The sequence below is a fragment of the Epinephelus lanceolatus genome, chromosome 1 (assembly GCF_041903045.1).
Source record: "Epinephelus lanceolatus isolate andai-2023 chromosome 1, ASM4190304v1, whole genome shotgun sequence".
Taxonomy (NCBI): Eukaryota; Metazoa; Chordata; class Actinopteri; order Perciformes; family Serranidae; genus Epinephelus; species Epinephelus lanceolatus.
Genome location: NC_135734.1, coordinates 40,684,096 through 40,705,365, shown reverse-complemented (window position 1 = coordinate 40,705,365; position 21,270 = coordinate 40,684,096). Strand labels below are relative to the sequence as shown.

General features: G+C 41.2%; 1 protein-coding gene and 1 non-coding gene across 2 annotated transcripts; both read left to right on the top strand.

Annotated features, from left to right (window-relative positions):
* The first annotated feature begins 6,462 nt into the window (after positions 1-6,462).
* Positions 6,463-10,977, top strand: LOC117256702 (guanylin-like). The gene is made up of 3 exons (XM_033626268.2): positions 6,463-6,619; positions 9,219-9,405; positions 10,505-10,977. The coding sequence occupies exons 1-3, from the start codon at positions 6,548-6,550 to the stop codon at positions 10,573-10,575; spliced, it is 330 nt and encodes a 109-aa protein (XP_033482159.1). The 5' UTR covers positions 6,463-6,547; the 3' UTR covers positions 10,576-10,977.
* Positions 10,978-20,048: 9,071 nt separating this feature from the next.
* trnap-agg (transfer RNA proline (anticodon AGG)) lies at positions 20,049-20,120 on the top strand. Its single transcript has one exon. It is a non-coding gene; the product is annotated as a tRNA-Pro (tRNA).
* The last annotated feature ends 1,150 nt before the right edge of the window (positions 20,121-21,270 follow it).

The following is a 21,270-nucleotide window of genomic DNA, read 5'->3' as shown; positions in this document are numbered from 1 at the left end:
TGGAGGTCACTGTTTGATGGGGCTAGGAGGACCACATCATTTGCAAAGAGCAGGCACGGCAGGGCTGCCCCTGACCAAATTGGGGCCCTAAGCGAAATTTTATTTGGAGGCCCCCATCTCAAATGTATCATAGGTACAAAATGACCGCACAACAACTTGACAACCTTTATTGGCAATAACAAATGTACTGTAGATACAGTAGTTTGGCTGTATGAGTCAAATAAAATAAAAAATTCAAACTGAAATAAATAAATAAATAAATATTAAATAAAAATAACTTCAAACTGAAATAAATAAATAAACAAATCTGAGTCACAAATAGCCATCAATTACTCATCAAAAGAAAGTAACTTCCACCACCTCAATCCCCTACCCTTGATTAAACACTGAAAATAAAATAAAAGAGGGAGACAGGTTTTTCCTATTTAATCTTATTTTGTTATATTTCTCCCTCTCCCCTCTCTGGAGGCGTCCGATCTCCCTCAGCCCTCTGCCTCTCCCACCTTAATTAAACACTGAAAACAGAAATAAAATACAGAGACATTCTTTTCTATTTTCATCTTATTTAGCTATATTTCTCCCTCTCCCCTCTCTGGGAGCGTCCGATCTCCCGCCCCGCACATACCCCCAAGGCTCGGGTCTCCCCCTCCGTGGAGCCCGCCCGCCCTCCCGTCCCCACACATACTCCTGAGGCTCTTTTGGACGACATGTCGACAACTCTTCACCTGCTGCAGCTCTGCAAGTGCCTGCCGGCGCACACCTCTGATTGTTCAGATGTCGAGTGCTGTCAATCATTGCAGCGACGGATGGGCGGTCAGGTCTCTTCTCTCCTTCCTCGAGCTGATTCTACGCGCGCCTCACGGTAGCGCATGTGCGCATCCATTGCGCATATGCGCAAATGCGTCCCCTCGTGCAAAATGTGGCCCCCCGTGAAAGATAAGGCCCTACGCACAGCGCGTGTTCTGCGTTTAGGGAGGGGCGGCCCTGAGGCACGAGATCCTCCCGTCACCGAACCTGACACCCTCCACCACTCGGCTGCGCCTAGAAATTCTGTCCATGAAAGTTATGAACAGAACCGGTGACAAAGGGCAGCCCTGGCGGAGTCCAACCCTCACCGGGAACAGGTCCGACTTACTGCCGGCCACACAAACCAGACTCGTGCTCCTTCGGTACAGGGACTGGATGACCCTTAGCAGAGGGCCACCAACCCCATACTCCCGGAGCACTCCCCACAGGATGCCCCATCAGCAAGCTTCAAATTATATTCCACACACATCCCAGTGTAACAAAGACACAATTCATCTTGCTGAAGATCCTTCACACATTGTCTTTCACTTTCTTACATCAGAAACAAATATCTCTACCCACACAAATCTGTGGATTATAAGTCCGTGTGCTGAATTTTATTTCTGACTGTAAGGGGATTCTTTTACAGCTTTGTGTGCCAGAAGTCACACTGGACCTTTCCATTAACGAATGAAAATTGGATTTATCCTTTAAATATCTAGTTTGGGACTTGTAATGGTTGAAAAAGTGCTCTCGATCTCATTTTTAACACTTCCCATTTAAATATTTCAACATTAATTTTCCAGTATTTCACTAGCTTGGTATATTTGAAAGTCCACGTTGTATCGCCTGGGAAACCTAGAACAGACATTTCTTTTGTATCATGGATGTTTTTAAACCTGATTTTTTTCCCTTAGACAGGGAGTAGACAGAACTTAAAGCTTCAATTTCAATTCAATTTTATTTATAAAGCCCAATATCACAAATCACAATTTGCCTCACAGGGCTTTACAGCATATGACATCCCTCTGTCCTAATGACCCTTACAGCGGATAAGGAAAAACTTGGAAAACCCCCTTTAACGGGGGAAAAAATGGTAGAAACCTCAGAAGAGCAACTGAGGAGGGATCCCTCTTCCAGGACGGACAGATGTGCAATAGATGTCGTACAGAACAGATCAACATGATAAATTAACAGTAATCCGTATGACACAATGAGACACAGAGAGAGACAGAGACAGAGACAGAGAGAGATGCAGGACAGACGGTAATGACAGTAGCTTACAACAACATTAATGAAAGTAATAATTCTGGCTGTTGTGGTACAACATGTTGAAAGTATATATTAATATCTGATAGTATACATGTGTGACAATAATCATATGTGTATAATAACAGTAGAAGTATGACTAATGACTAATGATAACAGCAGCAGCATCAGGAGGCATCTGGCAGGACCACGGCAGCAGCACAACCACACACGTCACGCTGTCCAGGCACCGCTGCGATATGAGTTAATCTGAGAGACAGTGGAGCACAAAGGCTCCGGAGAAGAAGCCGAGTTAGTGACATCCAGAATGGCCGAATTAGCAAGATGCAGTAACAGGTCATGAGAGAGCACAGAGTTCTGGTGGGATAATATGGCAGTATGAGCTCTCTAAGATATGACGGAGCTTGACCATTTAGAGCTTTATAAGTTAACAGTAGGATTTTAAATTCAATTCTGGATTTTACAGGGAGCCAGTGCAGAGAAGCTAAAACAGGAGAAATATGATCTCGTTTCTTAGTTCCTGTTAGTACATGTGCCGCTGCATTCTGAATTAGCTGGAGAGTTTTTAAGGACTTACTAGAGCTACCTGATAATAGAGAGTTACAGTAATCCAGCCTTGAGGTAACAAAAGCGTGGACCAATTTTTCTGCATCTCTTCGGGTCAGGATAGGCCTAATTTTTGCAATATTACGCAGATGAAAAAATGCAGTCCGTTAGGTTTGTTTTAAATGAGAATTAAAAGACAGATCTTGATCAAATGTCACTCCGAGGTTTGTTACGGTAGTGCTAGAGGCCAGAGCAATGCCATCTAGAGAAACTATGTCATCAGATAAAGAGTCTCTGAGTTGTTTGGGGCCAAGAACAATAACTTCAGTTTTGTCTGAATTTAACATCAGGAAATTGATGCTCATCCAAGTTTTTATATCTTTAAGGCAGTTATGAAGTTTAGTTAATTCATTAGTTTCATCCTGCTTCACTGATAAATACAAATGTGTATCATCTGCATAACAATGGAAATTTACAGAGTGATTTCTAATGATGTTACCTAAAGGAAGCATATATAGAGTAAATAGGATTGGTCCGAGCACAGAACCTTGCGGAACTCCAAAACAAACTTTAGTACGTAAGGATGATTCATCATGAACGTGAAGAAGCTAAAAACGATCAGATAAATAAGATTTAAACCAGCTTAGTGCAGAACCTTTTAGGCCAATTAAGTGTTCCAGTCTCTGTAGCAGAATTTGATGGTCAATTGTGTCAAACGCCGCAGTAAGATAATAAAACAAGTACAGAGACAAGTCCTTTGTCTGAAGCAATCAGAAGGTCATTTGTAATTTTAACTAGTGCTGTCTCAGTGCTATGATGCACTCTCAATACTGACTGAAATTCCTCAAATAAATTATTATCATGGAGAAAATCACGCAGCTGGTCTGTGATTACTTTCTCAAGGATCTTTGAAAGAAAGGGAAGATTAGATATTGGTCTATAGTTGGCTAACACCTCTGGATCCAGGGTGGGCTTTTTTAGGAGAGGTTTAATTACAGCTACCTTAAAAGACTGTGGTACATAGCCTGTTAATAAAGATATATTGATCATGTCTAATAGGTGAGTGTTAAGTAAAGTTGGGATGGGGTCTAAGAGACACGATGATTTAGATGAAGAAATCATTGCGGTAAATTGTTGATGAGAAATTGGGGAGAAGCAGTCTAAATATATATAAGGTCTTACAGCTGTGTTTGAGGGCAGACATGTACTATCTGAGGACAGGAGGTCATGAATTTTGCCTCTAATAGTTAGAATTTTGTCATTAAAAAAGCTCATAAAATTATTACTGCTAAGGGCTAAAGGAATACAAGGCTCAATAGAGCTGTGACTCTCAGTCAGCCTGGCTACAGTGCTGAAAAGAAACCTGGGGTTATTCTTATTTTTTTCTATTAAAGCTGAGTAATAGTTTGCTCTGGCATTGCTTCACTATGATTATGTTTAAATATCCTCCTGGACAGTCGTAAGAGTTAAGAGTTATGTAATGCAGATTCAGTGAAAGTCAATGAAAATCTTCTACCCTTTGTTGATTTCCAACAATACTTGTCTAGTTACTTACTAGTTAATCATTAACAGCTATTGTACGTGTGTCTTTGTGTGTGAGAGTGATAGTGACAGTGAGGGACATTTCAGAATACTGTGATGCAGCAAGTCCCATGTTGTAATATGTACTTGAAAGTTAATGGTCATTTATCGTTTACATTTCTGGGTTTATCTACTAGTAGAGATTGTTGCAGCAAGCACTGCTGTAACATGTTTTTCCTGGTGTTTCCTTGTGTTTTCAGTCAGGTTATGTTGGTGTGCACCCGAGTGCGATTGCTGTGTTCACACCTGCCCAAATGAACTGCACTTAGGGGGCAAACAAACTTGAGCTCGACTGAACCGAACCAGACGGCAGGTGTGAAAGCACTCTTAGTAACTATTTTCCGCGTGTGTTTTTTTATGTTTATAACATGTTTTTTCTGTGCACAGGATCATCACTCACCTGCCAACCAGCCTCACCTGCACACCACACTTCTTTCACTGTCTGCCCACGCCAGCTTCATCTTAGCCTCCTCCACTCCTTCCCACTGACCCCAGTCATTCCATTTTCTTGTGACAATAAACCTTTTCATCCCCATATTTTGTCCTGTGCTTGGGTCCTGTGCTTGGGATAAGGTGAGGAGCTCAGACATCCAGAGGGAACTCTTAGTAGAGCTGCTGCTCCTTCATGTTGAAAGTGGTCAGTTGAGGTGGTTAGGGCATTTGATCAAGATGCCTCCTGGGCGCCTCCTGTTAGAGGTGTTTCAGGCACGTCCCACTGGTAGGAGGGTAGACCCAGAACAGAACATGCTGGAGGGACTACATATCTCATCTGGCCTGGGAACGCCTTGGGGACCCCCAGCATTGCTGGGGAGAGGGACGTCAGGGGTGCTTTGCTCGGCCTGCTGCCTCTGCAACCCGGCCCGGAATAAGCAGATGAAAACGGATGGATGGATGTTTTGTGTGTTTATTTTGTAAAACCTGATGACGTAACAATAAGCAAAAAATACAAAGGGTTAAAGAGACATAACAACTACGAAGAGATGCAAAACTGCCACTAGGAGACACAAAAATGACCACACACAGGACACAAAACCACAAAAAGATGCATAATGATTACAGAGACACGCAAAACAATAAAATAAAAAAAAAGAAAGAAAAGAGGCAAAATCACCCTAAAGTTTGGGTTTTTCTTCTGTGTAGAGGAAACGAAAAGGAAAGGAAAGGAGTTTTACATGTCTGTGCCCAGAGGCTCAGTCTCTCCTAATCCGCCCATGCTTGTAGATGTATTTTCTTTTCTTTTTACTATTTTAAAGTTTACAAAGCCTGCAGGCAGATGTTGCAAATCAGAATTTCACTACAAACACTAATCACAGTGCATCTGGTTCTTGTGCACGTGTACAGTTTAATGCCACTGTGATGTCCAAATCTATTAAAAATCAGCTACAACTATTTCCTGTCTCCTCAAGCGGTTGTAGGCATTTTGGCCCAAAATAGGGAGTCTTCCTCAAAACAGAAATAAACAAGAAAGTTGAAGCCTTGAGTTTCTCTTTTTACTCCGCAGAATAAAACCTGCTAAAATAGGTCAACATTGTTACTTTGATGTGACTTCTGAAACAAAGTTTCTGAGTTCACACAGTCAGGCTACAATTCATCGTTGATGGAGGAGCTCCAGACTGTGACGCACGGTGACGTCACACGTTAGACTCTTATCTGTTGTCAGACTTTGGGAAAGAGCAGCTCCTTAATTCTCACCAAAGTTGACTTGAGCATCCAACTTCTTTTTTCACTGATTTAAAATATTACATTTTGAAATATAAAGAGTTAATGTCAATTTTGAATTGAAGTGATACTTCACTGTTTCCACATTTCAAGTTAAAGGGTACATTCTCCTGACCGTGTAACCAAACCAAACAAAAAAAAAAGCCATTTGCATCTGCAAAATGTCATAATTTGCAAATATCACCACTATGCAAACAAGTGACCTATATGGATCAGCTCTGTTCATTTATGGCCGCTCTCTTATCGGACAGCTCTGTGACGAATATCTGTGGGAGAGAGACGAGAGGTGAGATTTATTAGGTGGCACTGAGGCATTGTATACGTTACTGTGAAAGCCAAAGTCAATAATGGAATACCCTGCTGACAGAGGGAACAACAGAGATAGAGGTTATAAACAAATTTAGATGTCAGTGGCTATAAACCAAAAAAGAGGATCCAAAGCACCTAAAGTGCTCAAGCCTTTGGTTATCTTTGACCGGTCAGTGTTCCCATACCTTTACCCCCCCCCCCCCCCCCCCTGCCCGCTATATCTGTTAATAAATCACTCACTAATCTGTCCAGAAGCCTTATAAGAGGCAGAGCACACACACAGCGACCACAGAAGAAACTCTCCTTGAAATTGAGACACATCTTGCATCATCTGAAAATGAGAGTGATCAGTGTTTTCCTGGTTTTGGTGGTGTGTGTGTGCAGAGGAGCTCTAGGTGTGCAGGTTAAGGTGAGTGTCACTTCTTATATTATCAGACAGAGTGTTTATTTCTTTTCACTCTTTCTTTGCTCTTGTTTTGTATTATCTATTTGAATCTTAGAAATAGCTGTAATTGACACCAAGGGGTGATTTTTTTCCTTTTTTTAATTTTTGAAAATCAAGATGTCAGATTAATCTGAGGAAGTGTTTCACCTTCTCTAATTTAAGCAGGACATATACTCGTGCGGCAGACCCTACGCACGTCGCCTACGCTGTTGTGAGCATTTATACTTGTACAGTGGTGTGTCTGTGTCACTCTGCAGTAACACGCCACCTCCAAAACACTTGTCGGCAGCGAAGGTTTCGGTGCTGTAAAGTTTAGTTGATTCAAAACACACATTAAACATGATTAATTGCGACTCTTTCACACACAAGTACACAAATCAGCTTCACTATAACTCGCAGGATTTACAGACAAACATTTGTCTTTATCTGGACACATTTTCCCACAAATACAACATGCTAATGTTTTTAGCACAAGCCTATGACATTTTACATTGTATACATTAGCCTAGCAACTAGCGATCTTTTCCTCCTCTTCTTGAACATGTTTTCCCAAACAAATATAACATGCTAACGTTATTAGTAACCTTACAAGCCGATGGCATTTAACATTGTATAAATTAGCCTAGCAATGCACAGAGATTTCCTCTGCTCATATGAAGCCAGGATAAATCACATAGAAGACTTAAAATGCTGTTTTTGTGGAGGCTTTATTGTCTTCACAATTTATTGTTTCTTATCTCTGAAATCAAAGTAAATAAAAGCTTTGTTTCCACTGAGGGAAATGGTTTCAGCTTACAAAAATAGACAGGAAGTCTGTGTCACTGCAGCGTGTCATTCCATTTCTGGGGAGGAGCACGTCAGGCTACGGTGTAGGCTCCATGTCGACACAGAAACAAAAAATTGTGAAGACAGTAAAGCCTAAACAAAAATATAATTTTAAGTCTTCTATGTGATTTATCCTGGCTTCATATGAGCGAGGAAATCTCTGCTCATCGCTAGGCTAATTTATACAATGTAAAATTCTATAGGCTTGCGCTACAGTACTAACGTTAGCATGTTATATTTGTTTGGAAAACATTTAGTATAAGACAGCTGTTTTTTCAGTGAACCTTGTGAGTTCTAATGGAGCCAAATTATGTACCGTTACCTTTGTTAAATGTTGCTGTTGCCCTCTGTTTTATATGGGAAGAGGAAAAGATCACCGGCCACTAGGCTAATTCATACAATGTAAAATGCTGTAGGCTTCTGCTAATAACGATAGCATGATATATTTGTTTGGAAAATGTTTCAAGACAGTTGTTTTGTCAGTGAACCTTGTGAGTTGAAATGGAGCCAAATTATGTACCGTTACCTTTGTTAAATGTTGCTGTTGCCCTCTGTTTTATATGAGAAGAGGAAAAGATCACCGGCCGCTAAGCTAATTCATACAATGTAAAATGCTGTAGGCTTGTGCTAATAACGTTAGCATGATATATTTGTTTGGAAAATGTTTAGTATAAGACAACTGTTTTGTCAGTGAATCTTGTGAGTTGAAATGGAGCCAAATTATGTACCGTTACCTTTGTTAAATGTTGCTGTTGCCCTCTGTTTTATATGAGAAGAGGAAAAGCTCACTAGCTGCTAGGCTAATTTATACAATGTAAAATGCCATAGACTTGTGATACTAACGTTAGCATGTTGTATTTGTGGGGAAAATGTGTCCAGATAAAGACAAGTGTTTGTCTGTGAATGCTGCGAGTTATAGTGAAGCTAATTTGTGTACTTGTGTTTGAAACTGTCTCTGTGAAGCCATGTTTAATGTGTGTATAATGTGTGTTTTGAATCAACTAAACTTTACAGCACTTCACAGAAACCTCTGCTGCTAACTAGTGTTTTGGAGTCATAACTGCAGAGTAACAAAGACACACCACCACACAAATATAAATGCTCACAACGGTGTAGGTGAAGTGCATAGGCTATGGCGAAGGGTCTGCCACACAAGTATAGATCCCGCTTAACTGATCAAGGCAGCAGCAGACCAGCAGCTCCTGTTTTCAACTATGTTAAACTGCTGTTTTTCTTAATGGATTCTGGCGATACAATAGCTTAATTTCCCTGCTGGAAATTGTTGTCTGATGGTAAGGGAAAGCAGTTAAAACATTCTGTATATGGTGTACACTTAAACTGTTATTGATCTTTTTAGGTGGCTGATGTACATTTTGTTGCAGCCTGTGTTCAAAGCAGTAAATTTCTTAGCTTTCGTGTCGGTACAGCCTGCTTCTCCAAACTGGGGGTGTGCTGACAGACATCTACTGTATGTCATTTACTGACTATAGATAAGCGCCTGAAACAGCCCAACTTCAAAAAATTCAAATTTTCCTTTTAAAAAATGCATTTCATCAACAATTGTTCACTCCAGGCCTGCCCTCTCTGCTCTGAAGCTACAACTAAACAGTTTTTAAAATACATCGCACCGCTTATCATTTTTCATTACAAGACCAGTACAGCATGCTCTCTTTCTCACTTCAAAGCAAATGCATTTGGAGGATTTCTCACATCCCTCATTGTTGTTCCTCCGTCCCAGGTTGGAGACAAGAGCTTCCCCTTTGAGGCAGTCAAGCAGCTGAAGGAGCTGTTGGATTTAGACAACAATGTCAGCCCTCACCTTTCTGAGACAAGCATCGCTGCTGTATGTGCCAACCCCATCCTGCCACAGGTCTTTCAGCCAGTGTGTCAAGAGAAGGCAGCAGGCATGGTTTTCTCCCAGCTTGGTAAGACTGAGCAAAGGAGAAGTAAACAAATTACAAATATGAAAATATTGTAAGACGTATGTAGGACACAGTTTGGCATTATATTACAATATGATCCTCTCAGATCTCGTTCTGTTGTGTCAAAAAGACCAACAACAACAACGACAGCACTCAGCCCTGGAGCCATTGGTTCCTAATGACAACATAAATCTTTACAAACAGCTCATTTCTTAAGGCAGCTGTTGTTTTTGGGAAACATTACTCAAACTGGAGGAAATTCTGCATTTGTTTGGGCCTATTCTCATCTGTAGATTAACACACATTTCGTTCAATACCAACTATTTACAGACAGGGCATTGTCTGATGAAGGGCCTGTACCCGAAACGTCACATGTGGTGATATCCAGATTAAATCTTGGGAGCTATATCTAGTGTGCGGACTCAACTTTTTCTACATCGATGCCTCTTTGTGGTCCAGCACCTAGGCTAAGTCTTTTCTAGGATGTGCGTGTCCTTATGTTCTCTCAGATCAATGTTCTCATCTAATTCTCTGCAAGAAAGCGAATGAGCAGACTTCCCAAACTGTTCCTTTAATAGCCAACCTGCTCTACAGCTTACTGAACTATCTGTTTAGTGAGCATCAGTGTTAACGTTTGGCTTTTGTCAAATGCATACAAGAAACAATCTCACACAGGCTCTCAGAGCTGCCCTTTAAATCAACAGTTCTATTACTCAGGCTGGGGCTCACCCTCAGACTCAAGATTAAAGCCACTGACAATAGGCGCAGGCTTCAGTTAGTTTGCTCAAATGGATTCCTTGAATTCCCTGTTTACACATTGTATTATGCACATCCTGCCACTGCTGCACCATAAAGTGGCTCTAGAATGATAATGCCAGACAAGAGGCCTATGAAAGGCTGTTCAAATAGTCTTTGGGGGCCATTAAAGCTCATTAGACACAGACGGCACCCTTGTTGCTGCATTGAGACGGATACGGATACGGATCCCATTATCAATATTAGCAGCATTTCATAGAATTTAAAAAATCGCCCTTGGGATGTACAAATACACATTTTGGGTCAGATGAATATTTATGTTTCTATTTTTTCTTGCTCTTTCCAGTGTTTATCATCACGCCTTCAGATGCTTGTGAAATATGTGCCAACCCCTCCTGCTCTGGGTGTCGGTACTGAGGCTGCCATCTGCTCAACACACAAACACATCGACCAAGAGCCTCCGGGGCTGTCGCCCTCTATAGTTCCTGCACATTTATATGTATAAGGCATCCATGGACATCGGCAAAACACATTCTGTCACCTAGCAATGAAGCCCAACGGGTCTCAGAGCTCAGTGGTCAATGTACTCAAATTTAATAGATACATAATAAAACTCAGTTTGACACCATTTTTATAAGTTTTGGTGGATGCTGTTCGTACATATTTACTTCCCTGTCAGTGGAATGTTGAAGCAGACGTTCTGCAGTGTTTGAAAATCAGTTTTTTGTCTTCAATTTGCTTTCATATTGAACTTTTAATGTATTGAGTGTAATGCAGCTTCTTGATAATAAAAAATATGTATTCTTTGCTTCCCTAAAAGCGGTTTTCATTGGTAGTTTTAAGAGCAAAATGATACTCAGTGTCTGACTTCTACACACGCATACATACACACACAAGCACAGGGAGTGTGCTGTTTCAACTCTAATGAATGGAGAAGAAAAAGGGACATTAAAACCCTTTCATACATAGTGGTCACTATAGGGGGAAGCTATTTAAAAGCCATTTTCTTGTGTATGCATGAGTTTTGATGCTGTAGTTGCATAAAAACCACTACTATGGACTCTAGTGCGTCTTGCCATACACTGCCACCCACTGGCCAAGTGTTGTAAGTGCAACACAACTCTCTGAAAACCAAGATGGCCGACGGAAAGCAAGAAATGTTGGTTGTGCAGCGCAGGAATTTATCACCAATCCTACAATAACAGGAGAACCTTGCAGGTATATACAATTTGTTAACATCAAGTAACATCTAAGAAGTAATAAAGTTGTTAAAATTTAAAAGTATTGATTGTATTTTGGGAAGAAATTACAATTAATCATCTGTCCACTAAAGTAGACATAATGTAGCACTGGCTATATTTCAACTATAATTGAATAGAATTAAATAGCTGAATGAGGGAGGAGAGGTACAAGAGGGAGGTGTAGACAGAGAGGAGAGAGGCTGAGGACTCAGAAGCAAGGTTTAATGCCTTTGCATGGCATTGAACAGTACTGGAGTGTGTTAAAATATGTGAACACTCTAGTTCAACACCATCATATTTCATTGGTTTATATTTCTTCAATTGAAAACTAAACTTTTAAAAAATGAACCTCAAATTTTTGAGGAATATAAACAGTAAGGAAAAAATCTTGTCCGAAGCAGTCATAATTCATGCCTGAAAGGGGTCCAGTGTGTAGGATTTAAGGTGCTGACACACCAGACCGTCGGCCAATGTCGGGCCGTCAGTAAGCGTCTGTCGCCCTAGTTTTTACGGTGTGTCCTGCACCGTTGGTACCAGTCTGACCCCTTTAGACAGCTTTTCAGCTGATTGAGCATGTTGAATCGGCGGTGGAGCTTGTCGGTGACAGATCACTCTGATGTTCAGGTTTTATTTCCTCGCCCCTGTAGCGAGTGAATCTGCCTGTAGTGAAACCGGGGCTAACCGGTGCTTCCTCCTCAGGCTCCACCTGACTCAGCTGTCCGACAGACCTGCTGCTTCTTCCCACTTTAACCTGAATAACAAACCGGGGCTAGCTGTGAGGCTAGCGGAGCATTAGCCACAGCATGACTGGAGGGAAGCACAGCCAGTTGGCCTCTGCTAGCCTCCCAGCTAGCGGAGGCTAACTGCTAGGCAACCGCTACTTTGTTTATCTCACGCATTCCTCAGACTTCCAGTTTCCCTTTTTGAGTTATTTCCTCTCATGCAGGCACATAACGTACGTGCTAGTTGGCCGTCGGATGTAGTCTTTGTAGCGTGTTCAAATGCAACTGACAGAGGGCGACGTGAGGTGACGTGAGGTGAAGTGAGACGACGCAACCGTTGGCTTTCGTCCCCGCTAGTTCTTTGATGTCGGTTTGGTGTGTCAGCACCTTTAGGGGGATACACTGGCAGAAATGGAATATTCTCTGTAGTCTTTAATGTATAACCATCTGAAAATAAGAATTGTTGTGTTTTCCTTACCTTACTACGCATTCACACCAAACGCGATGGACGCAATGTCATTGCCTGTAACGCGAGTATCGCGTCGCTTGATCACAAATGCCACCTTTTTGATCATTGCTTCATCGCTTCAATCGCGATGATGCAACCCTCCTCCCGCAATTTTCTTCACCTCCCGCTATTTTCTTGTCAACCATGGCTGAGTTAACTACAGTAGCTGCTCTTTATCTGTTGTGGACATCTGATTTGGATCGGAGACCCTGTCCCTGACCCTGTCGCTTGAAAAGTTCAAATTTTTCAACTTCAAGCAACACACGCGATGAGGCGATGGACGCGTCATCGCTTCATCATGTCGCTCTTATTGCCTGAAACGCGTCGCCCGAAGTGACATCGCGTGTCATCGTGTCATTTACATTGATTTTGAATGGAAACTTGTGGCGTTCATCGCGTTTGGTGTGAACGCACAGTTAGAATGAACCGTTCATATCTCCACTGTGAGCGGGACCTCGTCTACAGAGATCACCATGTTGTCCCGCCATGTTTCTACAGTAGCTCAGAATGGACAAACCAAACACTGGCTCTAGATATAGCTATTCATGTTCTGAGGTGGTCAGCATAGTAAGCAGCCCCTCCATAATAAGCAGTGTCAGAAAAACACAATATTTTTATGTGAAGCTGCTTTATTCAGTGTTTTTATGGTTTTAATCACTTGGTCCATTTGTTTTGGAAAGGAAAAGACCCCTGTGGATAATTTGGCTCCTTGTAAAAACCTCCTGATAATCTGCATCTTAAGTTATCAGAAGAAAAGATGAGCACACTAAAGCAGGTGCTGGGTTGCGGCCCATCTGCAATGTAATAAATGGCATAGAGGAAACACAGATTTGTGACGTGAAACTGCTTTATTCAATGTTTTTACCAGTTTGACTTACCTGGTATGTTTGTTGTAGAGAGGAAGAGACATCTGGGGATAATTCAGCTCCCAGTAAAAAAAAAACCCTGAACATCTTGATCAGACATAAGGCAAGAACACGTTAAGTTATCAGAGAAATAGGGTGAGCACACACTAGCAGGTGATAGGTTAGCAGCCTATGTCCTACATGCAAAACAGCACCTGAAAAAAACACTGATTTGTAATGTGACACTTACTTATTCAGTGTTTTTACTGGTACAAATCACCAGCAGTGGTGTAGTAGAGGATATACGCAGGTATACAGGGTAAACTTTCCTCCTTTTCTGGCCATTCACCGTAAACCTGGTCATCAGCCAAATAGCCATTGGGATATATAGGAGAGTATATTCACTTCCTCCTTGGTAACTTACCCATCAACCTAAGGCCCAGTTGTACACCCACCTCATTGACTACCACAACGACACAGGAGGAGAACCACTGATTTGTAACGTGAAGCTGCTTTATTCAGGGTTTTTACAGTTTTAATCACCTGGCGTCTCATTTATTAAACAATGCTTAGGATCCATACTTAAAATGTACGTACGGACAAAAGCCAAAGAAGTGTGTGCCAAAAAATAGTCAACAGTTTCTGCAATCAGGCCTCCACCTCACCATCTGCATCGCCAATTTCCTGTCTCCAAAATGCTCGTAAGCATGGGTCAAAGTTTCTCCTATTAAGTCTGTTTTTATAGATCACAGGTTTTGCGTGGGAAGTGTCGTACGCCTGGCCTCGTTTTGTGCGTATGCAGTGTTCATAAATGAGACCCCTGGTTCATTTGTTCTGGAGAGGAAGAGACCTCTCCAGCTGGTTGCAATCTGCAATCCTCACCTCTAGATGGCTCTGAATGCCCCTAAATCTTACACACTAAAGTTGAGTTTAAAGTCAAAAGCACATGGCAACAGTAATGTAGAGTAAGTAAGAATGAAAACTGGTTCCTCTATTCAAATCAGAAATTGTCTGTCACTCATTCATGGAAAGAAAAGGTTCGCACACCTGACTGTGAAACTCATTTGTGTACACTCCCTTACTGTGGGCTGTGTGTGTCTTCATCTTTTCGTCTTACACCTACTACTATTACAAAAATAAAATGTGCTTCTCCAGATATTAGCACCACTTTAAATTCATTATAACAGTCCAAATAAACCAGATCTGATCTGCAGTGGAGCAGGTGGACACTTGCTGTTCGTGTTGCCAGAGCCGATGGATTTCCTCATTATCACATGGCTCAGATATGACAGGTAGGAAATCTTCCCTCACATGTGAACATGCATCTTAAATTCCATTAAAATGTAATTTGGCAGGACAGCCAACTAGAACGGCTGATTTATGTAACAGCAATCAGGAATGTGCATCACTGAAATCAGGCATCAATATTCATGATGTCAGTGACCTGTTTTCCTGCCCGCTGTGCTTCGCAGCGATCAGGTGACACACACAGTCATCAGTCATTAAAGTAACCCCTGTTTACAGCCATTTAAAGCTGTTCTGCTGCCTGCATTGTGTTTATCGGCGTCTATATTTCCTAAATGTGTGTTTAATGGATCAGTTAATGGGCTAGTCTAATGTAAGTGATCAGCCTCAACAAATCCTTGGGCTGATGTGTGCAGCCCTCCACAGTGTGAAATAAAACAGTTCGAAATAAAGCAGACACAGTTTCTGTTTTTCACTGGGGTATTGATGCAGACAAACAATTTTGTTTCAAGCCAGTTCTTATTTCCATCTTTGTATCCTACATTGATTTGGGGAAAGAAAAAAATGTGTAGAAGTATATTCACATTCAGATTCAGAATTTTTTATTGATCAACAGGGGACATTGGTTGGTACAGTTGCTCCTATACTATATGGCAGTGGTTTTCAAATGGTGTGCCATGGGATTTTGTGATAACCACACATTATTATTGCAATATTTTAACTGGGCCTTTGCAAAACTTTATGAATGAATTTTTAACTGACTGTATCAGTATGTTGTTCCCATCCATTTCCTAATAAAGAGGCAAACTCTGGCTAAAAATGTAATTTAGTGCAATTTAATTTAAAATACCTTCACAGGGAACCTATTTGTCGCCTTTCGCAGGTGGGAATTTTAAGAGGTTGGGAACTGGGACAATGGATTGCTTCACTGTATAGAGCAAATTACAACAAAGCACCAGTGAAGACGACCTACCACCAAAAGAAAATTAGACAGTATCACAAAAGCTACCTGTCTTATTTTTTCTTATTTTTATTGTCTTATGTTGTGATAAGAGTGATAGTACACGATAGAAGCTGTTGTGGTGTGCCTTGAAATTTTTGGCTTGCCCTTTGGTGTGCCTTGGGCGCAAAAAGTTTGAAAACCACTGCTACATAGATATAGAGAAATTATAAGAAAATAGAATAAGAAGTATGCAAGAAAAACAATATTTACATATCAAAATACAAAAAAAAGAAACATATCCATTCATCCATTTTCATCTGCTTATCAGGGGCCAGGTCGTGGGGGCAGCAGGCTGAGCAAAGCACCCAGACGTCCCTCTCCCCAGCAACTCTTTCCAGCTCCTCCTGGACCCCAAGGCGTTCCCAGGCCAGATGAGATATCTAATCCCTCCAGCGTGTTCTGGGTCTGCCCCGGGGCCTCCTACTAGTGGGATGTGCCTGAAACACCTCTAACGGGAGGCACCCTGGAGGATCCTGATCAGATGCCCGAATCACCTCAACTGACCTCTTTCGATGTGGAGCAGCAGCTCTACTCTACTTCCTCAGGATGTCCGAGGTCCTTACCCTATCTCTAAGGCTGAGCTCAAACACTTACAGAGGAAACTCACTTCAGCCGCTTGTATCTGCAATCTCATTCTTTCGGTCACTACCCAGAGCTCATGACCATAGGTGAGGGTTGGGATGTAGATGGACCAGTAAATCAAAAGCTTTGCCTTCCAGCTCAGCTCCCTCTTCACTGACGGCAATTACGGCAAAAATACCACATATGCATGGCCCAAGAGGCATCCTGATCAGATGCCCAAACCACCTCAACTGACCCCTTTCGACGTTAGGGAGCAGCGGATCTACTCCGAGCTCCGTCCGGATGTCCGACTTCCTTACCCTATCTCTTACCCCACATATAAACTCATTTCAGCCACTTGTATCCGCAATCTCATTCTTTCAGTCACTACCCAGAGTTCATGACCACAGGTGAGGGCTGGGATGTAGATGGATCAGTAAACCAAAAGCTTTGCCTTCTGGCTCAGCATCCTCTTCACCACGACGGACCGGTGTAGTGCCTGCATCGCTGCAGAAGCTGCACCAAAGCGCTGATCCATCTCACGCTCCATTCTACCCTCACTCGTGAACAAGACCCGAGACACTTGAACTCCCTCACTTGAGGCTTGAGAGCGCTTCAAGTCAGTATTGCTATTGCAGTTTTGCAGTTGAAACAGAAGAGTATTAAAAAATATATATTACATATATTATGGGTTACAGCTGCTGCTGATGGGTAAAGTACGTCTAAAGGCCTGTTCACTCAGAAGCGTTTCGGTGATCTGAACACAAGCGGAGCTACATCAGTGTTCACACCTGTGGCTATCATGTGTCTCCTGCTGACCACTTGTGTTCAGATTCAGAATCAGATTCAGGGATGGCCATGCAACACTTTGTCCAACTTCACATAAAATGGCTAAGTTACAGAGCTGTCACCATGTGGTAAAATGCATTCCAGACCACCCCAGCAAATTGTTTGAGTCATCGAATCAAGATGTGTCCTAGTAGCTGTTTCCACCTGTATTTAGCCGTCCACTTGCTATTGGATCACTTAAGACACATGTCAATACCAGGTCTAAACACGCTTAGAGCATCTGACACTCTGGAGGAGCTGAGATGTTTGAAGGCCACAGGCAGCAATGACTTCCTGTGATGCACCGTAGAGAATGAGTCTTGCTCTGTGTGTACTTGATATAGTACTTGACAAACTGTGTTTGACCAGCACGTCATGGACACATAACATTGACAGCATCCTCTTCTCTGACACAGCCACCAGAGAATCCAGCTCCAACCTCACAATGTCAGTGGCCTTGCGGATCAGTTTGTTGATGTCCATTACCTTCAGCCGCCTCCCGGCACACAACAGCAAACAGGAAAGCACTGTACGCCACCGGCTCATAAAGGATCCTCAGTATTGTTGTTCATTGATGTTGAAGGACCTCAGCGTCCTTAGAAAAGAGAGGCAGTTCCGGCCCTTCTTGTCGAGGGCTTCAGTTTTCTAAGGGACTGTTCTTGACTTATCAGTGTAGGGAGGGTAGCGGGGTGTGACTTCTTTTTTAATTTATTTTGACCATCCCCGAAGCTACAAATATTTGTCCTTGAGCGTACCTGAGTGACTGGCAAAAAATGCATGATCCTCCCTTCACCATAAGTTAGTTATTAGATTTTTAAAACTTTTTTTTTTTGGATGTTTGAAAGGTGAAAGTTGAAGATGAAATCCTGGGGAAAAAAAGCCTTGGTTTTTCACTTTTGTCATTCATGCTGGTTAGTCAGTGAATATGATGTGTCCAAGGACTGTCAGAATTTTAATCAATTGTGCAATATTTTTCAGTATAGGACTTTATCATGCATGTAACTGTACATATTTCTTATGTTTACTTTTATTCTCATCCTGTTTATTCTATCATTGTATATAATGTAGTTAAATTTCACACATACAGCCTCAGCATAGTGATGATATATATTTTATTTTTTAATTAATATATATCTTAAGTACTAGTGTTAAACACTGTAGCATAATGCACATTTTATTTTTCATTTTTTTTATTTTGATGTACATTTTAATTTAGATTTTATTTTATTGCTTTATATTTACATTATTATTATTATTATTATTATTATTATTATTAATATTATTATTACACTATTTCATACTCTTATTCCTACTCCTTTATTTTCTGTTCTTTACATCTGAGTGACTGTAACAAATCACTGTGTTCCCTTCAGGGATCAATAAAATATTTCTGATTCTTATTTTGTTGTTGTTTTAAAAATCAGCAGCAAGGGGTGACCTGTAGCTCAGTGAGTGGAGCATGCACCCCACGTAGGCTGAGCCCTTTGCAGCAGCACAGGTTTGACTCCAGCCTGCGGCCCTTTGCTGCATGTCATCCCCGTTCTCTCTCCAGCTTTCCTGTAATAAAGGTGAAAAAAAGTGGGCAGTTTGATAAATATAAAATACAGCCATTTAAAGTTGTATGCCTCTCCCCTAGGCCAAAATAAAAACATGAGTCCCTCCCCAGAGCTTAAAAAAATATTTGACATGCCTCTCCTCTGTTTGCACCACCCCCTCCCCTCTCATAAGTAATGGACAGTCCCTTAGCTCAGTGGAGTTCAATGCCTATGAACACTCCCAGGAAGTCCTCCATAATGTCCATACTGACCCCTGGGTGATTACACTCTTTTCATCTATCAAAGCAAGTTTTATTTTAAGTAGCAAATCCACTTAGTTTGTCAAGTGTATTTTTTTTTACATAGACCAAGGAAGCTATAAGGAAGGAAAGGTCATGATCACAGAGACAGTGTTGAGGGGCCAGATTTTGGTGTCAGTTCTAATGGAGTCAATGGAGAGGGCACTGCACATTACACTTTAAACCATCATATATCTTTATTATTACAAATTGCCTAGTCAAAACAATCCTTGAACAAAACACAATACAAAAAACAAAATGGCGAAACACTTCTATTTAAAATAATTATTCTAAACAGAAACAGTCTGCCCGGAAAGATTGAAACGAACCCGGAAGTAGCCGGGAGTGAAGCTTCTCGCGTTGTTTGGATCCTCTGTTCAAAGTCCTCTTGAGAGCGTATGACGACCTCTGGCGGTTGATGAGTGACGTAACAACAATCTGTCAACGTCTCCATTATAATAATGGATTCCTCCGCCTCCATCAAACTTTTCACAGAGACAGGTCCCGACGTTAATTACCGGTAAACTCACAGGCTTCCGTCGAAGAAGACATATTTACGGTGAATATTTACGCTTGAGCTTCAAACTTCGCCTCAAAACACGAATTAATGGCAAAGTTAAAGACACAATTAGTGTCAAATATGTCACTTTGTTCTCTGTTTTATGGGGGGGCAACAAAAAACTTTACCCACTGAGCTTTGACGACGATGTGAGTTAACCTGACGGTTGGTAAGTAGACGCAGAAATAACTAATTAATTGAGTTGTGGCATTAAACGGGGAGTTTGCAAAGACATGTCTTCATCTTAATTGCTGTGTTAGAGTGTGAGACTGTTTCTGTCTTTCACAAAGTTTTCAAACTGTTGAAATTTAGCAGTGTCCATTTAATATGTAATGAACTGACGGTTGGGACAAACTCATGGTTAGTTTTTAATTAGCCTCACGGTACCGCCAGAACTTTACCGGAAATAATTGAGAAAATGTTAGTTGGACACAAACATAACGTGTCCTCTGTGTTTTTATAAATAATATCTTGTTAATATCACTTGTTTAGTCAAGTTTTGCTTGTGTGGGCAAGTTTCTAGATGTATGAGTTCATGTCACGTGGCTCGTTGGTCTAGGGGTATGATTCTCGCTTAGGGTGCGAGAGGTCCCGGGTTCAAATCCCGGACGAGCCCTCGGTGCTTTTTCAATCAGAATAAAGCTTTTTCAAGTTAGGTTCTTATACAAGATTTTGTGCAGATTGACATAAACTCTTAACCTAAATATAGAGAAAAACAATTATTAATCCCATAACAGATTTCCCCTTTTATTTCACTTGACAGTTTTCTCATTTGCTTGAACACAATTGTCCACTCAGACGTTACATTTTCCAAACAGTCCACACACAGACCTCAACTGAAAGTCGCTGAAAATGACACATTTGTTTGCGAAATGCTCAGAAAACACTGAAAACATAACTCTATAAAGGCCATACAACAGTGAAACCCCACACTACAGAATATATTTTAAAAAATGGGAAAGAGAAGGTCATTTTTCAATATAGCATGCTCTCTTATGTGGTGAGAGTTTGGGTGGAAATGTTTTATTCGTTTTTTCATCACACTGAAGCAGAAAGCACATTTCGCTGGAGGGGACACCAAGTGTTGGAGACAGTGTGGATTTCAGGAAACCAATCACTGGCATGTATTATGGGAGTGCCCAGTGGTCAGGCCCTTCTGGACAGAATTTCATAAAGCACTTAAAAAGAGTCTTGACACTGATCACCCTTTGCAGTTTTCTGTTTTAGGGATATATGGATTTTAAGGCAAAGCTTTCTCACAAATATATGTTTGGTATTTTGATATCTGCTTGTAAAGAAGCTCTCACAAGGTGCTGGTTGCTTCCTGAACCCCCCTCATTAGAGGAGTGGATAGATATTGTAAATTATATTTATGTTATGGAAAAGATTACTTTTTCTCTTCATCTTGGGTGTCATATACGTGAGACCCTTTCGACCTGATTTTGTGTAGGTATCGTACAAAAGACCCTGTGATGTTTAGTCAAGCTAACCTCAGTGACTGTTAGTCTAATTTTTTTTTCCTTTAATCCCTCCTCAAGTCTCCCCGACATATGCCGCTTATATGTACATGCAATCTCTCCCATAATGTTTTACAAAGTTCTTAGATTGTGAGAAAATTTGAACGGCAGAAGAATACTTTATACTATTCATACTTTATGTTTTGCTTTGTGGACTGCTGTCGAAAAAATAAAAACAAAAACATTGAAAACATGCAACAAAAGCAAATATTCTCATCAGACAACACACCTTGTGGTCAAGTGAATGCA